General features: G+C 44.6%; 1 protein-coding gene across 2 annotated transcripts in view; it reads right to left on the minus strand.

The window, feature by feature from the left end:
- RNF144A (ring finger protein 144A) overlaps nt 1–17,968 on the minus strand; it is a 115,582-nt gene that overhangs the window by 79,417 nt on the left and 18,197 nt on the right. For both annotated transcript variants that reach the window (XM_077844229.1, XM_077844231.1), the window contains one exon: nt 9,802–9,999. In XM_077844229.1, the coding sequence (XP_077700355.1) occupies nt 9,802–9,999 (198 nt within the window). Of the gene's footprint in view, nt 1–9,801; nt 10,000–17,968 lie in introns of those variants that run through there.

Below are 17,968 nucleotides of genomic sequence, written 5' to 3' on the forward strand. Positions count from 1 at the left end.
GCACTAGATCTGGTCTTCAGCTGAACACTACCAAAATTTCAAGAGCAGATAATTCAAATCATGCAAGGAATAGGAAGAAAAGAAAAAAAAATAAAACTTTCTACATCAGACAAAAGCAGTTAGAGTCAGGGAAAATATAGACAAACTGACTCATGAGTAAAGAAAAAAAAAATTAAACAAAGTAAGACCAAATAGAATCCAGATGTGTATCAGAATTGCATTAGTGGGGAAAAATCCATAAGGTTGAACTAGCTAGATTTACCCTAGGAATACAAGAGAGTTTACCATTGGAATAATACATTTACTCTAACACAGTAAGAGGAAAACAGTAGAAACCATAAGGTCATCCTAACAGATGCAGAACAGCCTTTTATAAAACTCAATATGCATGTATGATCAAAAACATAAGACACAACTCTGCAAAACAGAAACATAAGGGAACTTCTTTAACCTAATAGGGAACATTAAAAAAAAAAAAAAAAAAGCAACAGTAACATCACTCTTAATCAAATTAGAACATTCATTTTAGAAATCAAAGGCAAGGAAAGGACATCTTCCATTACTTCAATGTAATATTGTAGTAAGGGCCCAAACTCAAACAGGAAGATAAGAAAACAGGCAAATTGAAAAGGAATAACCAATACTTTATTTAGTCACACATGACTTTTTATATAAGGAGATATCTACGGACAAAATATTAGAAATACTGAAGGCTTGGGAGAGTGGCTAAATGCAAGCTCAACATACAAATGTCAATGACATTTTTATACCCCAGCAAAGATGCCATCTCCAAAAGCATCCAAACTAAGGTGCCTAGGAGCAAATGAACACATGCAACATGCATGTACCTAGGACAGCACACAGAAAAGTATAGAACTACCAAAAAACATTTGTGAAGACAAACATAGACAATGATACAATGTTCATAAATAGGACTCAATATAAAAAAGGGTAAATTCTTTCTAAACAGACGTATAGAATTAATGCAATTCAAGCAGATGCCCAACAGGTTTTACTCTTATAATTGGGGTGTTGTTGTTTCATAAATTAACTTTAAAATTTCTACAGAAGGCCAAAGCCTGAGTACAGCCAAATACCAATGAATTAGAGGAATAAGGTGAGAGGGCCAAATATCAAGTCTTAAAAGAGAGCTACAATAATTAAGAGCATGATGGGGTGCCTGGGTGTCTTGGTCAGTGAAGCATCTGCCTCCAGCTCAGGTCGTGATCTCAGGGTCCTGGGATCAAGTCCCACATCAGGCTCCCTGCTCCATGGAGAGTCTGCATCTCCCTCTCCCCCTACCCCTCCCTCTGCTTGTGCTCTCTTTCTCAAATAAATTAACTAAATTAAATAATTTTTAAAAATAGCATGTTGCAGTGATACAGAGGTAGGCAAATTAACAAACAATAAATGGAGAAGACACAGAAACAAACCCATGCACATATAAAAACTGAACACATTACAGAACGTGTATTTCAGATCAGCTGGAAAAAAAGTATTATTTGGTAGATGGTGCTGGGTAAATTATTTTTCCTATGGACAAAAATCATATTGGATTCCTACATCACACACCAAAATAAACTCCACATAATGTTAAAACTGGAAAAGGAAAATATAAAAGTAACTTCTGACCTCAGGATGCAGAAGTGCATCTTACAATGAAAATGAAAGGCCCTACTATAAATGGGCAAGGATGACACACTAAATACCCTAAAATCCAGAAAATCTTTTCATCAAAAGACACCTTGTGAAAATATATGGCACAGGCTGGGAAGTGATATTTTAACATATGAAGCCAACAACATTAGTCTTCAGAACATTTTAAGAAGGTTTCAAATCAATGAGAACACACCCAATTCAACAGAAAACGAGACCAAAGGAAGGAGAGGAAAGGTCTTTTTACAACAGAGGACAAGGTGGTGATGAAGCATGCAGAAAGCTCAGTACCCTGGACACACTACGCTCGCTTTACTGTTAACTGTGCAAAAACTAGAAGCCTAAGAACACCAGGTGTTGGGATAAGACAAGCGTGGATCTCACAAGAAACCCGTTCACTGTTGGTGACAATGCAAACTGGTGTAACCGCTTCCCAAATCCCTACATTTTCTTGTAAGGTTGATCATGAATTAGCCTTTCTTCAGGCCCAGAGGCTCCTCCTAAGTAGATAATCGAGAAGAAACAAGAATAGCAAAATAGCTTTTGCCAAAATAGCAAAAGCAGAATGTTTTATGCCAATAATACACCAAAGCTCATCCAGCATCCACTGGCAGGAAGACCACGGATTGCTCGGGGTCACATCATCTCCTGTTCTGTAAGGGGTAGACGAATACGTACAGCCACACACAGCAACATGGTCAAATTGTAGAAATGGAGCACGGAGCACACCGGTCTACTCACAGCCTGACCCCATTTCTAAGAGTAAAATTCTATACAGTTTAGGGAGAGACAGAGACCACCTGAACCAGTGATGGGGGATGAGAAGGTGCTGCAGGGGAGGGTGGGACGTGAGGGCAGTCAGACCAGACGGGGTGGGGAACGTTCCCAGGGATGCCCCCTGGGTGGATAATGACTTTAGGGAAGAGACCGGCTCATGGATGTTCAGGACTTGTGCTTCGTGACACACATACATGGGGAGTCCTAGGTATCACGTGCTGCCCGACGTTTCTTTAAAAGTCCTCTTTGGAGCAGTCCAATGCTTATCTGGTTTAGATTTTAAAAGAGTTATCTTCTGGGGCACCTGGGTGCCTCAGTTGGTTAAGTGGCCACCTCTTGATTTCAGCTCAGGTCATGATCTTGGGGACCTTGGGATGGAACCCTGCACCAGATCCGTACCCAGATGAGAGTCTGCTTCAGGAGTCTCTCTCCCTCTGCCCCTCCCACCGCCTGCTCGCTCTGCTCTCTCTCTTTAAAATTAATAAATAAATACATCTTCAAAATAAATAAATCTTCAAAATAAAAATAAAAAGGTATCTTCTCATGAGCACTAAATTTTTCTAGATGGGTAAATAAAAAAAATATTCATACTGGTTTTCTCTGGGGAAAACAGGCATAGGCATTTTTAAACTGGTATTTAATATCCTCTCTATAGTTTTAATGATTTTACTATGTGTGTGTATTTATTTTAAAAGTAAGTAGCCAGCTTACCTGGTAAACTCTGAAAACTCAAAGTCTGAGATTAAGAGCAAAGACAGATCCTGGAGGGATTCAGAAAGAACACCGTTGGGCACCTGGGTCTCGCAGTGGTTGAGCATCTGCCTTCAGCTCAGGTCGTGACCCCGGGTCTTGGGATCAAGTCCTGCATCCGGCTCCTCACAGGGAACCTGCTTCTCCCTCTGCCTGTGTCTCTGCCTCTCTCTCTCTGTGTCTCTCATGAATAAATAAATAAAATCTTAAAAAAAAAAAAAAGACCACTGTCGCATCACCATCAATAAATTTAAAGAGAGCATGGATGGTCTAGCTGAGCTGGTGGCCAGATCTCTGAATGGAAGAAGGCCTGGATGATATCCACAGGCTCCCCACGCCTCCATCTCCACCCCTAGAGACGCAGTTCTAGGCTCCAGAAGTCCACATTCAACTCCAATACCAGCTCTTAACATCCATGATTTCATAATCCTTAGTTTAGAGGCCGGCCTTCACATCCTGTCCTACAACGGAACAAGAATCTTCCTCAGACCAGGCACTTTGGATTTATTCTCTAGTCTACTGGAAGCTTTTTTGATTCCTTTATTTAAAAAGTATTGCGAAATGCCTTCTCCAGGCTAGCACCCTCTTCAAAGATTATGAAATATGACTTCTTCCCCATCTTGAAATAATTTACATACAAAACATCCTGTTTCTTGTTAATCTTCACATTCACTTACTCATCCGGTGAAGAAATCACAGAATGCTCTCCGTTCCAATCTTTCAAAACCCAATGTTGCCTTTGATTTTCCTGCCTAGGGGCGGGAGTGGGGGGTGGGGAGGGCGATAAGGTTCTGTCCTCTGGTGTTCACGTCAGCTTATACCATGGTGTTGCACTTGCACTGGACAAAGAGGATCCAGAACAAAATGGCACAGTACTGTGTGGACACCTTGTGTGGCCATCCCTTCTGGGGACAGATGCCCAAAGCCCACTAGCACCCCTCCTCCCCTATACACCAACCCTGCCCATTCGTGGTCTTCACAGTGGTAGTCCTAAACTCTGCAAGTAACTCGTTAGATTTCAATATATACGGCCCCTGCCACAGCTGGGCACGGTTACCACCGGGGCTCAAGAGATCTTCAGGTGCCCATGAAGCACCCATTCAGGATAATTTTGAACATTAAGTACATACCTGAGAACAGATGGTGTATATAAAAATGAAACTCAATTTTTTGGCACCTCTTCCACATATATGCCAAAATCATGTGGAAGAGGTGCAAAGAATAATAATAATAAAGTGCAAAAATAATAATAAAATAAAAGCTTGTTTTAGTGATCGGCCAACAGTTTCATCACTGGATCTTCCTACCAAAGAAAAGCTTGGGAAACCACCTGATCCCTAAGAAAACGAATTACCAAGACATTAATCATCAATCACTCAAGGCCCAACTTCTGGGAAGTGCATCAAAACAGTGCACTAAGGCTGAAGACATGTTTTTTGTTTTTTGTTTTCTTTTTTTTTTTTTGAAGACGTCTTAATTGCACTCATGACTTTTTCTCTTAGAGGCACCTTGTTTAAACCAACATATTCAGAAAGAATTTGAAAAAATATAAATTTTAATGCACCTTTCAGTTTAATGTACCTTCCACTACGCACTTACCAATGCACGATTTTATTACAACAATGCTTCAATCGCAGGCCTGTGCATATTTAAGTTCTTCTAATAACTTTTTTTTTTTTTTTTTTTTAGTTCTTCTAATAACTTAAGAGACAAAGGCCCTTTCACTGCCAAACTAATCAGCCAATCAGACTTCCTTGCTATCCCCTTATTATTAAATTCAAAAACATGGGTTGATACTTTTTAAGACACTAGAAATCAATTATGGAACAGACTCATAAAATCAATTATTAAAACCAGTAAAGTCAGAATGAAAATGAGATTGAGGTAATTGAGTTATGTTATCCGTTTTATAATAAATTACAATGACCCGATACTAATGGTTTCCTCATTGATATTTAATCAAGCAATGTTACAGGTAGCTAGGATCATAAGTTATTTATGCAACTCTAAGTACAAGGGAAGGCACGGGATTTCTTTGCTAACTGTGTAGGCATGTGTCTACGAAGCTCTGTTGTTAGGCTTTTAGGAATAACAAAAAAAAAAAAAAAGCAGGATGTTTTTAAAATCATGGGGAGGGATTTCCCTTAATTTTGTTAGGTCACATGATGAAACTTTTCCTTTTCGACTCTTCTGGCAGCCTCCAATCTTCTCTTAGTATTGGAAGCACAACAGCTTGCAATGTATCCATCCAGGACACATTTTTTTTTTAAATCCTATCACTACCTTTCACAAATGTTAATGTTAATGGTTCAGCCCCAGAATAGACGTTAACTCCGGGTGTTCAGGGTCCAGCCCACAGTGGCTCCTGACACCTCTGTCCTCCCCCACTGTCCCCGTCCCAGTCACCAGGGCAACTTCCCAGGCTCAGCAGCCACTCCTCATCGCCTCCGTCCTGGGACTGGGACTGGAGTTCCACGTGGTCAGCTCGTGAACATCAGTCAAAGGAAAACAGTAACGCTGAGATGCCTTCCCTTTCTGCACCCCCCACCCCCCCGGGCCCCAGCACATGGCCTTGCACGGACGGATGCTCCCCAAGCCCGGATGCTCCCCAAGCCCGGATGCCAGCTGACCGTCCAGAGAGGCCTGTGCCCCCAGGAATGCGCCCTGTCTCCCTCTCGCCCCTCCGGCCCCCGCGCCCGGCAGGTGGAAACCCAGAGCGCCCCTCAGGTCGTGCCCAGGCCACACGCCGCTGCCTGCGGAGCCCACAGAGCAGCAGGGATACCAGAGCCGCCCAAGCTCTCAAACAAACGAGAAGAGAACAAAAATAAATACAAAGAGAGGGCAATGCGACAGAGCTACAAGTGGAAAATGCGGTCGCTAGGACTGATTTGCACAGAGCTTCCAGCCACAGCAGCTCACAACAGCATCTTTAACTTGCCATTTTCTAAAAATACTGCTCATTGAACCCCCTCGGCTGCTCTGAAACCGATGGCACAGGAGCAGGCTACTGGGATTTTTGGTTCTAGTTAGTGTTTTGAACGCCCTCTGCCCTAACGCTTCACCAGCCCGGGCTGAGCAGAGGCACGCGGTCAGCGCCAGCCCTTCCCCGGTCACGGCCAAGGCCCCGGGGCGGGGAGGGCGCGGCTCGGGGGGGCTCTCAGCCCAGGACATCTTTTCCCACCAATGACAGTCTCCACTGGACGGAAAAAACCAACCAGAATTATCTTTCGGATTTAGCTACTTCAATCACAGAAGTGTGAATCGGGGGAGGTTTAGATCCCATGAAGACTGTTTCTCTTTATAAATCCCAAACATTTAAAAATATCTCTGCTTGTGCTGGAATGTCATTTTCTGGCATTCTGGCCTCTTCAACATGAATTTTTTGTGACTGTGAAGCCATTTCCCAGCTCTCGGAATTTGCTGGAGACAGAGACTCCCGAACAGAACGTCCTGGGAGGTGCGCGTGGGCAGGAAGAAAGGCCGGTTGCACGCGGCCTCACGGCGCCTCTTCTCCAGGGAGTGTTGCCGGCTCCTGCACACCTGAGCACACGCTCTGGGCCTCTGCGCCAGTACGTGCACTGCACAAGTAGATGCAGTAACCCTCAAGTGTTAAGGTTAAGGTTAAAAAACAAAAGGTGAGCACACACATAGTTTCCAAGGCATGTGAAGAAGGGGAGGGGGAGCTGCAAATGTCAACGTCCACGTTTCCTCTTTCCTTTCCGCGGTGAGGAGGGCCTGCACACCTCCTCACACCTCGCTCTGCCTCAGCAAAGCAGTGTGCACTCCCAGCATCACTCCAGGAGCCTCGTGGCTGCTCGCTCTGAAGTCCAACAGCAGAAGCCAGGCTGAGTAACGAGGAGCCAGGGCCTGCAGAAGGCCCTCTACCCAGGGTCCCTGCGTGACTGCAGCCCAGCACCTGTGTCCCTCAACCACTCAGGACCCCTGACCGGACAGTGCTGACCCTCCTCAGCACCTCCTCCACCCATCTCCATCCAGCCCAGGCTCTTTCTCGCTAGCCCCTGCATCACCGCCTGCAGATCCGTCTGCCCAGGGCCACCTGCCTCCTGCATACACATGGTCACTCTGCACCCCATCTCCATCTCTGCTCAGCCAAACAAGAATTCAATTCTTGACCTACTGGGTGCCTTCGAGTCCCCAGCAGAGCTGTCTAAAGAAACACATGATCACACTGACGTGACCACTCGTGCTAAAGGGCTCTTCACGCCTCCCCCTGTCTTCCCAAATGTGCAACCTCTCCTCCACTGCAGCACTCTCAGCTGGCCACCCTGTCTCCTATTTCACAAAGAAAATATAAGCAATCAGAAGAAGCCTGCTGAGTGAGCGGCACGCCTGGGCACCCACGAATCTCGCCAGCCTATCCCCCACCCCACACATTTACCTGCCCGCCTCCTCAAGCAGGTATGCGTGTACACAGATGCACCTCTCACCGGCTCGAGAAACGATTGCCACAACCCCCCGCCCTGCATTATCAATTTTTCACTCTCTACTGACTCACTGCCACCAGCACGCAAGTGTGATGCTAATGCTTCCCACTGAAAATTAAGTCTCTTGGCCTTCGTTACCCAGCAGACACCACCCCATATTCTGCTCCCTTGGCAGCAAAGCTTCTCAAAACAGTTGTCAACAATCTGTTTCTCCAACCCCTCCCCTCCATCCGTCCCTCTCTACCCACTCCAACGGCGCTTTTCTGTTGCCACGGTCACCAGACCCCGTGTCTTTTTACTCTTCTCACCAGAGCCACCAAGGACCCGCACGGCGTTGACCCAAGAGGGCTCTCAGCGCTCATCCCACCTGGACCATCAGCTTGTAAGCCCCTGGCTCCTAGATGACTTCATGAGGCTTCCCAGATGCCACCCGCTCGGTCTCCCTGTACATCTCTGGCTGTTCCTGCCTGGTCTCCTTTGCTGTCTCCTCCTCTTCTTAGGGCTACAAATGTCACAGGGCCCCGGCCTCAAAGCCCTCCTTTCCCTGGGATCTCATCTGATCTTCTTCCTCTAAAGGCCGTCCACAGGCCCAAGGCTCCCATTAAACTCCAGCTCAGATCACAGGCCTCAGCAGGAGGATCTATATACCACCGTCACTCCGCATCTCTAAGACTCCCTCAAAGTGCTCAAAACTCAATTCTAATCCCTCTCTGTACCCCAACTCTACCTGCGGACTTGCCCGTCTCACGGGTAACAACTCTGTCTACTTACACCAGCTAAAATCGTTGATGTACCTACAGACTTGTCCCTTCCTATCACCACCCCACACCCATAGGACGTCTCAAGGACTCTGTCATCAAACTGTATCCCGATGTGACCACTTTTCACTACTTCCACGGCCACCAGTGGAGCAAGCCACCATTATGTCTTCTCTGAATTAGTATAATGGATTTCTCTATGGGCCTCTAAATGGTCTCCTCGGCTATCCTCATCCCCCACCCCCTACATCCTGTATCAACACAGAGGCCAGAATGAGCCTGTTAAAATGGAATGCAGATCCTGTCCCTTCTCTGCTTAGTACCCGGCACTGACTTCCCATCATCCAAACTAGAATTCCCCAACAGCCTGCAGATAGACATGCTCAGATCCCTGCTACCTCCTGACCACCTGGTTCCCCTCCAGCCGCCCTGCCTCCCTGGTGTTTCTCCAACACGCCTGTGGACCTCTGCACCTTCCTTTCCTTTTAACTGCAATGCTCTCGTCCCAGACGCTAAGTGGTTAGTTAGCACAACTCCTTAAATCCGTGTTCAAACGTCAACTTCTTACTGACGCCTTCCTGACCACTCCCTTTAAAACTGTCACCTGCCCCACCCTCTTAAACTTGGTCTACTTTTCCTTTCCTCCACAATATTCATGCCTTGTCACGAAACATGTAATTTCCTTCTTCACGCTGTCAGCTGCCTGTGGCCTGTCTCTGTGCCCGTCCCCACCCCCATCCTCCACTCATACTGCCATGGAAGCAGGGGTTTGTGTCTGCTGTGTTCACTGTGTGTCCTGAGTTAGAGCAGCACCCGGCGGGACACCTGGGTGGCTCGGTCGGTGGCTCATCTACCCTACACTCAGGTCATGATCTCGGGGTCCTGGGATCGAGCTCCACGTCAGGCTCCCTGCTTCTCCCTCTGCCTCTGCCCCTCCTCCATGTGCTCTCTCTCCCTCTCTCTCTCGCTCTCTCTCTCTCCTCTAGGTCTCAAATAAATGAATAAAATCTTTAAAAAAATAAAACAAAACGGCATCTGGCACAACGCAGGAGCACAGCCCTTAGGTTCTCGACGAATTAATGAATCAGTGAGACCCTGCATACATCTTCTAGACCTGTTTCCTGATGTACAACATGACACTAGCAATATCAACCCCACAGCTTGCTATAAGCAGTAAATGAGGACCCGTGTGGAAATCTTCATAAAATATTAATTACTATAACAGCTTAACATAATATGTCAAGAATCATCCTTAAAATTAATTCAGAAGTGTACTCGGTAACTGCTTAACATGATGTAGCTCAAGAGGTAGAGAAAAATCCACCCAGGCAGCGGGATAGTCTTCCCACTGGCTGAGATTCTACTAAGTCATAAACGAAAGTTTTCAAGCCTTCATTTTCCAAATTCAAAATTACCTCCGAGAAGTCCTGAGGGGAGGAGAGGAACTGTCTTCTGGTCAAATCCTGGTGTCCTGATGGGCTTTTGTGCATTCAGCTGGTTCCTCTCTTCATGACAGGCCGTCCATAAGGAGCCATGGGACAGGGTCCTGGGCACTGGGGTCCCTCTAGACCTGGGGATCGGGAGCGTAGCAGACCCCGTAGGGTGCTCGGCACCTGGGAAACGTGAGGAGAGCACAGCTCAGACAGCAGGTTGCAGGAGGAGGAAGCGAGGACCACCGTGCTGACCTCCAATCACCCCAGAACTGACCTTTCAAATCTCCGGGCCAGGAAGGAAGGCTCTTGATATGATTACTAAAAATTCTATCAGATCAAATATTTGGGAAGTATCTAAGTTCACTGGAGAGGTTTGTGGGATAAACCAAATTCCACCAAACAGTTAACAGATAAACCAACCCACACAGATCATTCTCAGAAGGTGTTCCCTTCTGTCCTCCCCCAGTCATAGTCATCAGATTTCTCCCAATTGGATTCCTCTAGGGACAGATTCGGGTCCACTGACAAGCTTAAAAATAAGTCAAGACTATGTTAATTATAATCCCTAAGGTAACCCCGCTAAGAAAATCATTCAAATATATATTAAAAAATAAACAACTGAATTACCATGGTACACTGGAAACTACTTAGCATAAAAGTAGGTACAACAGAGGAATAAAGGAACAGAAAAGACACAGGACTCATGGGAAACAAGCAGCAAAACAGTAGGCATAATTTCTACCTTATCGGTAATTATATAAAATGGTCTAAACACTCCAATCAAAGGGCAGAAATGGGTAGAATGGATTTTTTAAAGTATGCTGTTAAAAGAGACCTGTTTTAGAACAGTATCAAAAAGAATACGATATTTACAAATAAATTTAACAAAAGATGTGCAAGACCTGTACAGCAGAAACTACCAAAACATCAGTATGAGAATCCAAAGACCTAAATAAACAGACATTCTGCACACACGGGTTGAAAGATACGCTGTTAGGATAGCAACTTGATCCTCGGGTTCAATGTAATGTCCTTTCAAAAACCAGTTTCTCCTTTTTCTTGTTGTTTGGAAATTGACAAGCTGATTCTGAAATTCAGGTAGAAACCTAAGAGACGGGCAGCCCTGGTGGCGCAGTGGTTTAGCACCGCCTGCAGCCCAGGGCGTGATCCTGGAGACCGTGGATCGAGTCCCACGTCAGGCTCTCTGCATGGAGCCTGCTTCTCCTTCTGCCTGTGTCTCTGCCTCTCTCTCTCTCTGCATCTCTATGAAAGAAAGAAAGAAAGAAAGAAAGAAAGAAAGAAAGAAAGAAAGAAAGAAAGAAAGAAAGAAACCTAAGAGACTTCGAAGAGCCACAAGAACAATGAAAAAGAAATGCAAAGTTGGAGGAGTCATGCTCCCTGATGTCAAAAAGAAGAAAAGAAGAAGAAGAAGAAGAAGAAGAAGAAGAAGAAGAAGAAGCAGCAGCTATAGTAATCAAGATGGTGTAGCACTATGAGATCCCACCTCACACCAGTGAGAATGGGGAAAATTAACAAGGCAGGAAACCACACATGTTGGAGAGGATATGGAGAAAGGGGAACCCTCTTACACTGTTGGTGGGAATGTGAACTGGTGCAGCCACTCTGGAAAACTGTGTGGAGGTTCCTCAAAGAGTTAAAAATAGACCTGCCCTACGACCCAGCAATTGCACTGCTGGGGATTTATCCCAAAGATACAGATACAGTGATACAGATGCCGGGACACCTGCACCCTGATGTTTCTAGCAGCAATGTCCACAATAGCCAAACTGTGGAAGGAGCCTCGGTGTCCATCGAAAGATGATGGATAGAGAAGCTGTGGTCTATGTATACAATGGAATATTCCTCAGCCATTAGAAACGACAAATACCCACCATTTGCTTCGATGTGGATGGACCTGGAGGGTATGATGCTGAGTGAAGTAAGTCAATCGGAGAAGGACAAACATTATATGGTCTCATTCATTTGGGAAATATAAAAAACAGTGAAAGGGAATAAAGGGGAAAGGAGAGAAAATGAGTGGGAAATATCAGAGAGGGAGACAGTATATAAGAGACCCCTAACTCTGGGAAACGAACAAGGGGTGGTGGAAAGGGAGGAGGGCGGGGGATGGGGGTGACTGGGTGATGGGTACTGAGGGGGCACTTGATGGGATGAGCACTGGGTGTTATGCTATATGTTGGCAAATTGAACTCCAAGAAATAAAGAAATAAAGAAATAAATTCTTTAAAAAAAAAAACAAAAAAGATGGTGTGGCACTGGCCTAAGGACAGACCTACAGATCACTGGGTTAGAATGGACCAGTCCAGAAATAAACCCAGACATTAATGGGTAATTGATTGTCGACAAGAATGCCGTGACGTTTTAAAGGGTAAGTGACAAATACATACACACCAAGAATAGTCACAAGACAGACCTTATACCTTTCTTTTTTTTTAAGATTTTATTTATTCATGAGAGACACAGAGAGAGAGAGAGAGGCAGAGACAGAAGCAGGCTCCCCACAAGGAACCCGATGTGGGACTCGATCCAGGATCCCGGGATCAGGGCCTGAGCCAAAGGCAGACACTCAACCCACTGAGCCATCGAGGCGTCCTGACCTTATACCTTTTACAATAGGTCAGACCTCAGGGTAAGAGCTAAAATTATGCAACACTTAAGAGAAAAATATAGGAGTAAATCTTTGTGACCTTAGATTAGGTACTAGTTTCTTAGATATGTCACTAAAAGCACAAACAATAAAAAAATACTAAAATTTAAAATTTCATATGTCTGGGGATCCCTGGGTGGCTTGGCGGTTTAGCGCCTGCCTTCAGCCCAGGGCATGATACTGGGGTCCCGGGAACGAGTCCCGCATGAGGCTCCCTGCATGGAGCCTATTTCTCCCTCTGCCTGTGTCTCTGCCCTCTCTCTCTCTCTCTCTCTCTCTCTCTCTCATGAATAAATAAATAAAATATTTTAAAAAATAATAGTAAGATAAAATAAAATTTTCTGTGGCCAAAAACATCACAAGTAAAAAACAACCCACAAAAGAGAAAATACATACAAAACCTACACCCAACAGGGACCTCGGATCTATCTAGATGATATAAAGAACCCACACAGCTCAATAGTAAAAAGACAAATAACCCAAGTCAAAAGTGGGCAAACATCTGAATAGACATTTCTTCAAAAAAGATATTCAAATGTCCACTAAGCACATAAAAGCATCTGACATTCGATTAACACAAATTTTGTATGTTAGGTGCATTACATACTGTAATCTTATAAAGTACATAGAGAAAAGGAAATGCTGTTAAAATCCTGAGGAAGAGAAAATACACTCACAGAACTGTATATATTTATTGAGAAAAAAATATGCGTATAAGTGGACCGTGCAGTTCAAACCTATGTTGTCTGAGGGTCAACTATACTCTAAAATAGTGAATTGTACCTCGATGAAACTATTATTAAAAAAGAAACATCAGGGGCACCTGGGTGGCTCAGTTGGTGGAATGTGTGGTTCTTGGTTTTGGGATCATGAGTTCAAGCCCTACGTTGGGTGTAAAGATTGCTTAAACAAATAAACTTAGAGAGAGAGAGAGAGAGAGAGAGAGAGAGAGAGAGAGAGAAACATCACTGGAAAAAGTTTTTTAAAAAGTAAGGCAAGATAGCCCCTGAATTTCCCAAACTCTTCTCAAGCACAGTGTCTGCTCGGAACGTAACGCCAACATTTGAACTTGACTTATTTTTAGGCGTATGGTCAGGGAGCAAAGAACAAATTCCGTTTTTCTCGTCCCTTCAAAGAGGGGCATCAGAGAGCAGCAGATGCTTAAATCTGATAGGCATGAGATACGTCTCAGTGGCTAAACCCGCAGCTATTCCTTCCTCGCTTTGCCTAACACGGCAAGCGTTCCCACACGCGGCCTGGGCCAGGGAACTCCCCTGCACTGCTCAGGACCGGGCTCCTGAGTGCAAAGCCTTCCACGTTAAGGCTGAGACTTGCACCTGCCCCCAGACCGCTGGCTCTTGCACACAGCAAGCCTCTTCACCTGCGGAAAGCGGCACCTCCTCGGTCCTGAACGCATCCAGACACAGCCTCCAGAAAACCTGGTCACAATTTTGCAAATCTATTCTCTGCCTTTACTTGGCAATAAATTCAGACCCTTCCAACAAAACACAACAGAATACAGTCTCTCTTACAACCTGCGTCTGCCACTTTTCCCAGATAAGAAGATCCAGTGGATAGAATTATCATCTTCAGCAGGAAGGAAAAGCTCTCTGCTCAGCTGGAGCTCAGGCAACAGGAGACTTTTCTAGCTGCCTTTTAACAAGAGTTATAAAGGGAGGCTGCATGCAGAGCTCTCGACCCAGAGGGTGTGCCATGAGCCCGTGTGGCTTTCAGTTTGTTGGCAGGTTGCAAAACCCCCTGACCTCACTTCCCCGGAGCCCCACTGGCAGGGAGCTGGCCTGCACCTGCACTGCCCCAGCGCAACAACCAGGCAGCAGTGATAGTGCTGCAGCACTGCCCACGGTGGCTTGTCCATCCACGCGGGGTGCAGGCCGTGGCAGCCTCCAGCCGCCGCTCACTTACCCGGTGGCGAGCTCTGCTCTTCGCAGTGCCCTGTCTACAAAGCTGCAGGGAGTGTGAGTGGTTGGTCCCTGTCCTGACATTTCCCCACAAGCCCTGCTATTGTTAGCGCACAGTGCCGCAGAGCACCAGGAATGCACATGTCGTGGTGGAGCCGAAACACCAATGGTAAATATTCAGCTATCAACCTTTTTTTTCACTCCTACCATCTGCTGAGATACTGGGTAGGAGTGCTACAAAAATGGATGGAATGTGGGGCGCCTGGCTAGCTCAGAGAAGCGGGAGACTCTTGATATGCTTCCTCTTTGATCTTAGGGTCCTGAGTTCAAGCCCCATGCTAGGGGTAGAGATTACCAAAAAAAAAAAAAAAAAAAGGATGGGATATGGGGCTCCTGGGTGGCTCAATCAGTTAAGCACCTGACTTGTAATTTCGGTTCAGGTCATGCTCTCCAGGTCCTGAGACTGAGCCTCCCCCATCAGGCTCTGCGCTCAGACGGGAGTCTGCTTGAGATTCTCTCTCTCCCTCTGCCCTCACCCTCTAAAATAAAAAAAAAAAAAAAATTCTTTTTTTTAAATGGGTGGGATATGGCCTTGCTCTCAAGGAGTTCAGACGTTGTACGAATCTTCATATCCACACATTACCCTTTAAGTGCCCAAAGAAAAAACTACTTTTAGTAGTTTTCTGTCACTTGAGGTAGCTTATAATTTGAAGTAAATATGATATACTAAAGCATGGGATGAATCTTCTCATCTCATGAGTATGCCCCTGTGGTAATTTCAATTTCACTTCAATATAATTTCATGAATTCACTCCTTTATATGAACATAGACAGTATATCAAATTATGAACAGAAGACTTGGTTATTTGGGATAACCTGAAAAAGCCAATCTGGTACAAAAACATGCATTGCAGAAGTTATTCCACTCATTTATTCCTTTCACCAACTGTATGTCTGCCAATACATAAATGGGTCCTATTGGAGAGCTACATGTAAGGGTATTCCTTGTTAAATTAATTCACCAAAAAACAGCTGGAATCACTAAAAAAAATAGGGTTAAGGATAAGCATTCAAAACCTTTAGAAGTTTGTTATATATAGACTCAATATTATATACACACATATATACACTCATATTATATACATACATGTATATATTCATATTATACATATATACTCAGGTATTATATGTATATACATAGACTCAGATATCACATATATACATGTATACACTCAGGTATTATACACACGCATATATACATCCACTCAGACATTATATACATACACTCATAAACCTCAGGGCTGCTGGACCCTGCTGAGGGAGCACTGTGGTCAGAAACAGGGAGGCAAGGGGCCAGGATGAGCATCCCCCAGCCCCACGGAGAAGCTCATGGGCTAGCATACAGTAGCAGAAAACTGTGTTTTAGCTAAAGCTGGGTTTTGCCAGGTAACCATGGAAGGAAAGACAGTGAGAATGTAAGGGGGCAGTGAACACCGAAAAGGAAACAGGACTGATGGTCCAGTGGGGACAAATGTTTCTGAAGACCAGGTGCAAAAAAGACTAGAGGGAGGATGGTGATCAGAGTGGGTGCTGGATGTCCAGATGTCACAATCACGAGGTATCCCTCTGGAAATAGACAGGAGACATCAGATGGAAGACAAGATGACTGGAAAGCAGGTCTAGGGAGAAACAGGATCCCAGTTTCAGAATGATTTTCTGTGTAGATGAACAAATGGCAAAAGCAGTGGATATACTGGTAAAATCCTCAGGGGGCATAGAGGAGGGATGAGGGAGGGCATAGGTCAGAAGACTCAAACAAGAGGGAATGGGGATGGGAGTCTGAAATGCGTGTCTCAAGGGAGCAAGGGATGTTTAGGGAAGAAGAGAAGCAGTGATCTAGAAGCAGCAAGGAGGAGAAAGAGGTATCAACCCCACAGTGACAGATATGTTGGCAGACTCAGTGGCAAGTGCAACACAGGCAAGAGCATAGACGCTGCACAAGAGCTGTGCTCATGCAAGAGAGGACAGGAGATCCCTGGTCTGTGGTCAGAAGCCGGTCGGGGCAGCCTGAGTCCATCCAGAGCAGAGCTCCTGCATGTACCCCTCTCCCCCTCGGCATCTTCTACATGATACTTTAAATACTTCTTTGCATTGTCTCCAAATGATTGGGGAAAGACCGGTGCTTCATTAACTAGCATTGGGACAAAGGATACAACTGGGAAAAAATCAGGCTTGTTTCCTAACAATGCCTAAAGGTAAAACTACAAAAAAAAAAAAAAAAAAAGCCTAAATTGCCTAAATTATTTATAACCCAGAAGCAGGGCAGACCTTCCAAAGCAAACTTCAAAATTAAGTAAGAAAAAAGATGCCATCAGATCAACAATGATTAAAAATTCAACATGGCTATTCAAGAACTCAATATTGTTGTATTGTTGAGTGTGGTGTAATAGGAACTTTCATTTATTTTTTAGGAGTATAATGGGTGCCATTTATAAAATTATTTGGAAATAGTTCCTAATATAAAACATGCAGAGGGGCCTGACTGGCTCAGTCAGTTAAGCATCTGACTGGATTTTGGCTCAGGTCATTATCTCAGAGTCATGGATCGAGCCCCACATGGGGCTCTGCTCTGGGTATGGAGCCCTCTGCCTGTCCCCCCACTCGCTTGCTCTCTCTCAAATAAATGAATCTTTAAAGATACATATATAAAACACATGTACACCTTTGACCCACATGTGCTACCCTGAGTATTTACTCTACAGATAGACTGTCAAAAATATTTCCTACATATGAAAAACATATTCTTGGTGGCATTCTTTGTAAGAGCCACACTAGAAAGCCACTGAAATGTCCATCAAGAGGGACAATGTGAATAAATACTGTAGTGTTATCCATGCAAGTCAAGAATGAGCTGAACCTGGAGGGGCTGGTATGAAGAAATGTCTACAACATAACGGCAAATAAAAAAACATAACACAAAACAATTCATACAACAACCCAATTTGGAAACATAAATTTAAGTAAGACACACATAATTTTTCTAGAAGAATGTAGAAAAAGGAAAAACCTGTTGATAATCAATTTAGACTAAAGGGAATTTTACTTTCCATTTTATTCCTAATTGATTTTTTTTAACTTCTGCATTTATAACTCTCAGTTTTTAGAGCTAAAGATTTTTTTTGAGCTAGAGATTTTTGTTTTTAAGATTTTGTTTATTTATTCACGAGAGACACAGAGAGAGAGAGAGAGAGAGAGAGAGGCAGAGGCAGAGGGAGAAGCAGGCTCCACGCAGGAAGCCCGATGTGGGACTCGATCCCAGGACTGCCGGATCACATCCTGAACTGAAGGCAGATGCTCAAGTGCTGAGACACCCAGGTGCTCCATTGAGCTAAAGATCTTTGATGAGAAAAAATTATTATTTTTGTTTGGCCTCATGAAAAATCACGTTAAGTACAACATATCACAACTCTGCATTAAAATCCCACCAAAAGGCCCCCCTGCTTTGCATTCCTAAATGCGCAATGCAAATCCTTGGTGCAGGGCCTGCTCTGACATCTCCATA

Source organism: Canis aureus, chromosome 12 (genome assembly GCF_053574225.1).
Source record: "Canis aureus isolate CA01 chromosome 12, VMU_Caureus_v.1.0, whole genome shotgun sequence".
In the NCBI taxonomy this organism is placed as follows: Eukaryota; Metazoa; Chordata; class Mammalia; order Carnivora; family Canidae; genus Canis; species Canis aureus.